This window comes from Musca domestica, unplaced genomic scaffold (genome assembly GCF_030504385.1).
Source record: "Musca domestica strain aabys unplaced genomic scaffold, Musca_domestica.polishedcontigs.V.1.1 90, whole genome shotgun sequence".
NCBI classification, from domain to species: Eukaryota; Metazoa; Arthropoda; class Insecta; order Diptera; family Muscidae; genus Musca; species Musca domestica.
The window spans coordinates 1,032,482-1,042,735 of record NW_026712436.1 but is presented as its reverse complement, the minus strand read 5'-3'; the positions used below and the strand labels follow the sequence as shown (position 1 = coordinate 1,042,735).

Genomic DNA, 10,254 nt, shown 5'->3' with positions numbered 1-10,254 from the left:
GGGTAAAGCACTCAGAAGGAACTCCTTTTGTGGATTTTCAGACAATTTCATTGAAAATTTTGGCTACAATCATTAAAATACTGAACATCAGGGGTACTTCAAATACAAAATATCAAACAATTTCGGTGAATATTGTACCTAAAATTGTCAAAATACCGAATATAGGGAGGTACTGATATATAAGGCCTATACGAAGACCTGGACCTGTATAAACTATTTTCTGTAGTTCCCATTACGAACTCTAAATACGAAATTTGAAACAACTCCGGTCAATTATCTCGCTAAAATCATCAAAATACCAAATATTGGGAGGTACCGTTATATGGAGGCTATATCGTCTTAGTCTAATTGCTAGTCTTAGAATTTTATGCTGATCAAGAATATGTATACTTTGTTATGTCTATTTTAATTCTTTCAATGAGTTACAAACGGAATGACGAACTTAAAATACCTCCATACTATGGAGGCTATATCGAAGGTATAAAAATTGCAGTTAATACTTTTTACCTGTATCAGTTTGGCTCAATTTCAAAATCAATAGGACATGCTCCCGCAAAAGTAAACCTTCGATGTTTTTTGGCTGTAATTAAGACATTAGGGGCCAATCGTAAAATTTATAGCATTTTCTGAAAGGAGTATTACTTTTGCGTCGTCTTGTATTTGTGGGCGTTATATGCAGTAGTGAAACTAGTATTAAGTCATTGCCGACCACCACCTGACTATTACTCTGAAATGTTAAAGAATTCTTAAATAAAATGGATTTATATATGGGCCTTGAAAGGCACAGAACTTCTTCGATTCAGTTTAAATTTTTAAATATATAAACAAAAAAGATTAACAAAATAAACAAAAGATAAGTTTGAAATAAATAACTTTTTAATGGTTTTTTTTTTTTGGAGACACAAATATTTCTCTTATTGTTTACTTTGGTTTAAAATTTATAATTACAATTAAATTTAATATAATTATGTATATATAGATTATTTTGTTTTACTGAAATCTGACTATAATTAGAGTAATAGTTTTTTTCCTTGATTTTATTTTATTTGTTTTTTTTGCTTTTCTATACAACAACTAATGAAAAATCAGTCAGCTTTGAGTTCCAAAACAGAAATCGATTAATAATAAAAAAATTAAAACAAAATTGGGGGAGTTTTCATGTTTCTTTTCAATTTAATAATAATCTTCCTTTTTTTGTAAAACAACACTTAAAGGCTAAAAACAAAACAAATATTTGAATAAGAAAATAAAATTAAAAGAAATACTAAAGAAAAACAATAAATTGCAATACATTCATTATAAATATGGGTTAAAGAATTAAAAATAAAACTAAAGAAAGACACAATTCAGTTTTGGTGGAAATAAGATTTTTTTTAAGATTTCAAAGAGCGTTTAGTATCGAAACAAAGAATATAATTATTTATTTGTGTTTATATGTGTATGTGTGTTTCAGAATCTACTGTGCGATTAGAAGGACTTCAACAAGTATTTAATACATATTTTATAATTTTTTAAGTAATAGAAACAACAAATGCTTATGGAATATATTTTTGGACCTTTTAAAGGCCATAAGAAAAAATTGATTCTTAAATTTTGTTTAAATATATTTACAAATAGAAATATATTTTCTTTTAAAATCAAATTGAATTTTATTAACAATTTTAGAAGAAACTTAATCAAGTCTTATTTTATCTTCAGTTGAAGTCCCTAGTGTAATGAATTACTTCTCTTGGGTTGATCTAATAAACTAGGTGTTACTGAGAGTTTAGAAAAATCTTTATTTCTAAAAATTTAAGAGTTAATTTTGCCCCCAAGTCGTCGATGCTAACTAAACAGCAACTGTCATACCTTTAAGGGTAGAATTTGGTAAAATTATAAAAAAAAAAAATAATTTCGTAAACCTGTTTCACAGCACACTGTGAGAGTTATAAAACTCTTCCAAATAAACAGTGACATATTGTCATTGTGGTTATCAGGAAACTATCTTCGATTTTAAACGTACTTTAATAGTAAAACAGGCCATATATCGAAGAGAGAAATTTTTACAGTCTACAGCCAAAATTAGGCTTAGGCTATTGATTTTTTAAACACATTTTCATTCAACTAAATTTCCATGATGTTCAGATCCAAACGAAACCTTAAAAGTTCTTTCTGTCAATCTTTTTGCGAAGAGACATTTTACATATTGGGTTCTTACGATTTCGGTTGAAAAATATAATAAAACGCCAAAAATCCAGTCTTTGAGAGGATGAGATTGAAAGGAAACAACTCTTTCTATAGCGCTGCTTCATGTTTGCTCACAAAAGACAAACATAAATTTCAACACCACCTGTCATTTTGGTTAGTTGCTAAATAACATCCGAATAATGCTTAGATTTCTTCCTTGCGCTGCTTTTCCAATGCCACCACTCTTACATCTTTTGGAAGAAACTAATTTTAGATCGCAGTGTGGTCATTAATGACTTCCCCAAATTAAATTATTAAATTCTCGCATTCGATCGAAATGAATGTGTAGATTTGCGAAATGAAATGAAAATTTTATAGAAAGGTATAACAATTAATAAAAAATTATAGTTTTTGCCGATTTTTTGGAATGAAATGGGGAGATGCTTTTTTTTATAATATATCTCATCGTTTGGGTCTACAAATTTAAAAGGTCGATTCTATATTCTATGGAGGACAAACTTCCGCCACAATAATTCAGTTTTCCATAGACATCAATGTGGCATTACATTATGGCTTACATGTGCTGTAGCATCGGAAATATCGAAAATGATGATGCTTGCTCCTGGGAAAAGGACTCATTTTCGCATCGTATCGATTACAGATGATAAAAATGGATACATTGCGATAACCTCATGCCCAAATCAATGTCAAGGCCAAATATACAGAAAATAGTCTGAATTCAAAATTGTTGACAACTTTCACACGAATTCAAAGGAATAATGAAAATTGGATAATTGAAAATTGGGATGAGTCCTTTTTTGTTATAGAATCGATATCCTAACAGCAAGCTGGAAAAAGCAGTGAATTATTATGGACAATGCTTTGAACGCATCACTTCCTTTTTAGTTTGTAGACCTTAAGAAAAGCAACAAAAAGGATGGGAACTGAGGCCAATTTCTGGAATTCGAGGACAGTATTTGCTTGAGAACATTGGCCTGTGGTCCGACGAATTGATCTCTTCACCTTCAGTGACACGAAATATATATTTATTATCTGGAAACAACATTTCACTGCACGTTTTAAGAAGTATTCTTTGTAAAAGGAATTACCGAAAGGTAGAGAGGCGGGACAATGAATAAAGATACAATTTTGGAGACATTTTTGGAATAAAATGCATAGAGGGTTTTCTAAAGTATCCCTTAACATTTGTGTCTACAAATTCAGAATGTCGTTTCTATGGTATCATGTAGGGAAAATTTCCCTGATAATAATTTAATTTTCAATAGACGTCAATATTTAAATATATGTGGATCGAAATATGCAGCCTCACTTGCTAACGGAAGTCATTTTCGTAATGTATGATTACAAATGATAGAAATTGATTACTGTGAACGGTGAACAGATTATTGCCTCTAACCCTAATTTTGGCAATTTTCGAACATCATAAAAGGAAGAATTTATATTTGATTGCTGCTTTCTCTTTTTAAAAACGGGATAAACCCTTTTCGCTATGGATCCAGCTGTTTCAAAAAAATCTCTAAACGAATAAACTGAAAGAAAATGGCTAATGGAAACCGGTTGCAGGGTATCTAAGGCCATTGGGCCGGTAACCTCGAGGAAAAGAAAAAGCTCCCTTCTGTCATTAACGGAAAAATTGAAATTTGATTGATGCTTTCTCTGAGATTGCTGAGATTGTTTAGCCACCAATAAGCTATTATAGCATCTCTCATCGCAATCTCGAGTCTCGAGGAAAAGAACAAGCTCCCATCTTTCACTTGGTAGGCCTGATCTAAGAATCGTGGTAGACATACTGACTGGTCACTGTAGCATCAGACATCTGACCTCTGGATATGACAACAGTCTTCCTGACTACTAGGGTAGACTATGTGAAGATGGAGAAGAGGTAGAAGGTATAACAATTAATAGAAAATTATAGTTTTTGCCGATTTTTTGGAATGAAATGGGGAGATGCTTTTTTTATAATATATCTCATCGTTTGGGTCTACAAATTTAAAAGGTCGATTCTATATTCTATGGAGGACAAACTTCCGCCACAATAATTCAGTTTTCCATAGACATCAATGTGGCATTACATTATGGCTTACATGTGCTGTAGCATCGGAAATATCGAAAATGATGATGCTTGCTCCTGGGAAAAGGACTCATTTTCGCATCGTATCGATTACAGATGATAAAAATGGATACATTGCGATAACCTCATGCCCAAATCAATGTCAAGGCCAAATATACAGAAAATAGTCTGAATTCAAAATTGTTGACAACTTTCACACAAATTCAAAGGAATAATGAAAATTGGATAATTGAAAATTGGGATGAGTCCTTTTTTGTTATAGAATCGATATCCTAACAGCAAGCTGGAAAAAGCAGTGAATTACTATGGACAATGCTTTGAACGCATCACTTCCTTTTTAGTTTGTAGACCTTAAGAAAATCAACAAAAAGGATGGGAACAGAGGCCAATTTCTGGAATTCGAGGACAGTATTTGCTTGAGAACATTGGCCTGTGGTCCGACGAATTGATCTCTTCACCTTCAGTGACACGAAATATATATTTATTATCTGGAAACAACATTTCACTGCACGTTTTAAGAAGTATTCTTTGTAAAAGGAATTACCGAAAGGTAGAGAGAGGTAGATAGGCGGGACAATGAATAAAGATACAATTTTGGAGACATTTTTGGAATAAAATGCATAGAGGGTTTTCTAAAGTATCCCTTAACATTTGTGTCTACAAATTCAGAATTTCGTTTCTATGGTATCATGTAGGGAAAATTTCCCTGATAATAATTTAATTTTCAATAGACGTCAATATTTCAATATATTTGGATCGAAATATGCAGACTCACTTGCTAACGGAAGTCATTTTCGTAATGTATGATTACAAATGATAGAAATGGATTACTGTGAACGGTGAACAAATTATTGCCTCTAACCCTAATTTTGGCAATTTTCGAACATCATAAAAGGAAACATTTATATTTGATTGCTGCTTTCTCTTTTTAAAAACGGGATAAACCCTTTTCGCTATGGATCCAGCTGTTTCAAAAAAATCTCTAAACGAATAAACTGAAAGAAAATGGCTAATGGAAACTGGTTGCAGGGTATCTAAGGCCATCGGTCCGGTAACCTCGAGGAAAAGAAAAAGCTCCCTTCTGTCATTAAAGGAAAAATTGAAATTTGATTGATGCTTTCCCTGAGATTGCTGAGATTGTTTAGCCACCAATAAGCTATTATAGCATCTCTCATCGCAATCTCGAGTCTCGAGGAAAAGAACAAGCTCCCTTCTTTCACTTGGTAGGCCTGATCTAAGAATCGTGGTAGACATACTGACTGGTCACTGTAGCATCAGACATCTGACCTCTGGATATGACAACAGTCTTCCTGACTACTAGGGTAGACTATGTGAAGATGGAGAAGAGGTAGAGACGATTGAACATCTACTTTACAGATGTCCCATATTGTCCAACAAAAGACAAAGGCAATTTGACAGGAAATCTATCGTTCCTGTCAGACATAGATCCCATCTTTATTTATAAGAAAATCAACACAAAAGCCTGAGAACAGAGTTACATTTTTAGACTTCGGAAAGTAGAGGCAAAGAGAATTTCGTATGTGTAAAGAGACAAGCATGTTGCATGGGGGAAAATTTTAGTAAAATAAATAAAAATAAAAAATGTACCAGAAAACTAAATGATTTTCGTAATCGTTGTTAGCATCTAAATCGTTTCATTTGCTGCCTTTTTAACGAAATATATATTAATCGGTATTTCTTTATGTCGAATTGCAAAGAGCTCCCAAAATGTCTATTAAACCCTCAGTAGCATTTTGAAAAACAACAACAATATTGATAAATAATTCGTGTGTATGTGTTTTTGTTTGTGGCCTATAAATAAATACGAAATTCAATGTTGGGCGATAGCATGGACAGATTTAAGTTTACAGTTAAACAAATGTTTAAGTAAAATATTTATAGATATAGTTTTACAACATATATATAAAACTAGTTTCTTTTTTATATATATATAAAAATATTAAAAATTACATTTAAAATGCTTATTAATAAAATTGTATATTAATTTTATAAATTAATAATAATAAATAATTCATATACTATATAAATTATAATTCATTTATCATAAAAATAATAATAATTGTTGCCAGGTTTGTTTTACGTTTTGTGTATGTATGTGTGTGTGGCTATGTGTATGGTGTTGTATTACATATTTTGGTTTCTTTGTTGGTTGGTTGGTTAAGTGTATTTCTTTCCTAAGTGTTGCAGTTGTTGTTTTTATGTTTTTTTGGTAGAGCTTAACAAATACATTTTTTATTTACTTATATTTATATGAATAATAATTATAATAGTAATTTAAAAAAGCTAATACTAAATTTATGTATTTTCAGTTTGTTTTTTCCTCTTTGTTTTTTTGTGTGTGTAAATTAGCTTAGAAATTGTTTTTAGTTAAAATTTTGTTGTTATAATTGTGTGTTTTTATTTTCTGCTATGTTTTATTATCTGGCATTTATTTCTTTTTGGCCGCTTTCTTCTCAGCTTTGCGTATGGCCTTTTCTCGTTCACGCCTTTCCCGTTCCTGGTCTTTGCGTTCCTTTTCTATGCTGGCCTTGAGATCTTTGAGACGTCGTTTCAAACGATGTTTGTCGTCACCAGTAACACCCAGCGTTTTTAAGTCTTTCGAATCTAAGGATAACAAAGCACCACCTTCCACATTGTGTTCCTTAAAGGCTGGTATATAACGTTCCATTTCAATGCCCAAAAGCCAGTGGCCAACCTGTGAATAAAAAAGAAGTGTGTTTAAATGGGCAATATTTATTATGTTTTTGAATAGTTATTGAGATATATAAGATTACTAAGGATTATTCACTTTTCATAAATTTATATTAAGATGGAGAAGGAATTTGTTTTTAAGATGGAGAAGGAAGAGAGATAGACCCGTAATTCCTTTTGAGGAGCTTTATAGAATCACTTTCTGTGTCGATTTATGTATGTCAGTCCTTCTGTCCATCGATTTTTGTGAACAAATTTCGCATTTATTATCCGATTGAGATGAAACTTTGCAAACGATATTTGTTTGACCCAAGGACAAACCCTATTGAAATTGGTGAGAATTGGTTCAAATTTAGATATAGCTCCCATATATATTTTCAACCGATTTCGGGTTAATTGTGCACCAAATGGCCAATATGAGTCCAAATGACCTGAATTTTGGCACATCCGACCAGAAGCAAGTACATCCAATTTGGAGAAAATCGGTTCAGATATAGCTATAGCTCATATATATATATATGTTTCATACGATTTCGTGTTTAAGTCCCTCACATGCGTAATATGCACTCCACAAAAAATTATATTTGATACCGTGCAACAGATACTGCTCGAAAATACCTCTGCCAAATGTTAGCAAGATCGGTTCAGATTTTTATATAGCCTTGATATACATCTTCATCCTATTTCGCGGTTATTGCTCACCATATATGTAATATTAGTCCAAATTGAATAGATTTTTTCATATTCAACCCAATTTTACCATTCGGTAAAATTCGGTCCGGTATATATATTGCTCCAATAAATATTTTTTAATATAATCCTTATCGAAGTCATATTTGTATGGTCCACTTCGCATAGATTCCTAATATAAACTTTTTTGTTACCGGAGCTCTACTAAATCAGATAGTGGTGTAGGGTATCATATAGTCGGCTCTGCCCGACTTTTGCTTACTGGCTATCTCTAGTTTTATAACCTACTGGATTGTCCTGTAATTAATGAAAAAATGAATGTTGTCTTCCGGTATCATTTTTTCTCTAAGAAAAAGTAGGATGAAGGCAGTAGGCCCAGAGATCTCGGAGTAAACCTACTATTGAATTATGGCAGTCAGACATTTCATAACCTAAACAAATGATAGCAATCGATTAAAAGATCATAGAATTATTATCAATAATTTGAAAACCATTCTAATTAAATTTTGTTACATTTTCTTAATTTTTTAAACACAGCGGAGATAAATCTGCGAATTTTCATAACATTTGTTAATGATACTTTTAAAAATTATCTTGATTTTAATCATTAAACATACCTGTTCTTTGGTCCATTCATGTACTGGTCCCCCTTTGTAATTGTACACAGCTGCCTTGCGATCTGAAAAACTTGAACTTGAGCCGGATAAATCCAAGCCGCGACTAGGTGAATAACCGGGTGATGAACAGCCCGATGACATGCTGGTCGGTGAGGGAGGACCATTGCTGTGTGATGAAGAGGTTTGCTGTTGCCACGGTACTGTACCGGGCGGAGATAAAGATTGAGGAATAACTTGTTTAACTATTTTTTTTTTCATTATTATTTTGATTTATCAAAGAAAGTGGATAATATTTATTTGGAGAATATTCCCAAAATAAGAGGTTAGTTAGCATTAAGTTACCACCAGATCGTTTCATTTTGCAGGCAGGCAAAGGCATGTTATTTAAGTAGATTTGTCAAAATAAAAAGGAGAAAATCAAAAGAGTAAAGGGGATAGAATAAGAAAAAAAAAGAAACACACATGTAGACCATTAAATATTATACAATTTAAGGAAGTTTTCACTTATTACATATATTACGTATGCAAGTATATTCAACATTATTTTTTTACAATATTTAAAAGTGATTTTGTTAACAACAGCTATGATAACATAAAGGGAAAACTAAGGAAGTTTTTTTTTCCAAAGTATCTCACAGTTTTCCCTTGGCTTAAATAATCAAATGCAGGCATTAATAACTAAATAATTAACTATTTAATAGAATATATATAAATTACAACACACCAATAAAGTTTCATAATCAACTAATTACATAATTTCAAATTTCAAATTGGACTCTGATGTAGGGGAAATTTACAAAAGGGAAATTAAGCATGAAAAAAGAAAAACAAACCAATTTCAATAATAATTTGTTATTGCTTTTTGGATGAGTGGGTGAGTGAGTGTGTTGTGAGTTAGGGGAGATGGTGGTCCTAAATTAAAATGTTTGTTATTGGTTAGTTCGGGGAGGAAGGGAACTACTTAATATGCAGGTTTTTATTTTTGCAGTGCTAATTCTTATGTTTTTTTGTTTATTTTCTTTTTTTTTTAATATTAAAATTTTGTTGCTTTTTTTGTTGTTGTGGTTTTGATTTTCTATATATAAGTGTATGAAACTGATTTGTTTTTATTGATTTTGGTTTTTTGATTAATTTGCTTAGAAAAGTAACAGGGTGTGTCACCTTTTGGTTGAGCCTCATTAACAGCTTGTCGTATTTCGTTAATTAATGTTTTGCAATTGATAGCTGCCGCCGATTGGCTTTTGTTTATTTCCGTATAATCATCGCTGGAATGTCGTGATGAGCCATCACCCAAACGCCTGAAAAAAAGAGGTATAAAAAAGAAAAACATTTAATAGATGTTATTTAGAAAATAAATTATAGTAAAGAATATTATTAGAATTAAATATGCACTTGATTTAGGTTTAATTAATGAAAAGTTCTAAAGAAATGTAAGTCTTTTAAAGTTAAAGTATCTAAAAATTGACCCTAACAGAAAAATATATTTTTATTTGAACAGAGTTTGGCTTGCTTGTTTGGGATACCATAGTATTTTGTATATTTTCCACTCATAAACAAACGTTGTTTTTATAAAAACAACAATAATGGGATTTCGCCTGACGATTTTGCAACAACAAAATACTATGGTATCCCAAACAAGCAAGCCAAACTCTGTTCTATTAATAGACACAGGCACGGTCGACGAAGGGGTTTTTGTTGTAACAGACAAAACAAACTTACATGGTTATGTTACTTCGTTCAGGTTGAACGAAAGCATAACAAAGTGGAGAAAGATGTAAATGTTTATGAGTGCGGTTGTAAGATTTAGAAGATTTTCCAAAAGAATTTTAGTTTTCTGTAATTCTTTTGTTCCTCTTCTATTGAGCTTACGATCTCGTCACTTGGGTAAAAAAAAATGTTTTTTGTCATAGAAGTTATTTTTTTAACTTCTGGGGAGAATATCCCAGACAAGAAACAAGGGAACTGATGAGGATTGGT

The 10,254-nt window shown here is 31.7% G+C and overlaps 1 protein-coding gene across 8 annotated transcripts in view; it reads right to left on the bottom strand.

Annotated features, from left to right (window-relative positions):
- Nucleotides 1-858: 858 nt before the first annotated feature.
- Nucleotides 859-10,254, bottom strand: part of LOC131800381 (uncharacterized) — a 117,047-nt gene continuing 107,651 nt past the window's right edge. For 6 of the 8 annotated variants that reach the window (XM_059131934.1, XM_059131935.1, XM_059131931.1 and 3 more), the window contains 3 exons: nt 9,439-9,575; nt 8,278-8,519; nt 859-6,974 (listed from right to left, as the gene is read on the bottom strand). In XM_059131934.1, coding sequence (XP_058987917.1) covers nt 6,708-6,974; nt 8,278-8,519; nt 9,439-9,575 — 646 coding nt within the window. In that variant the 3' untranslated portion in view covers nt 859-6,707. The remainder of the gene's footprint in view (nt 6,975-8,277; nt 8,520-9,438; nt 9,576-10,254) is intronic. The other 2 variants (XM_059131933.1, XM_059131937.1) reach the window with 2 other exon arrangements.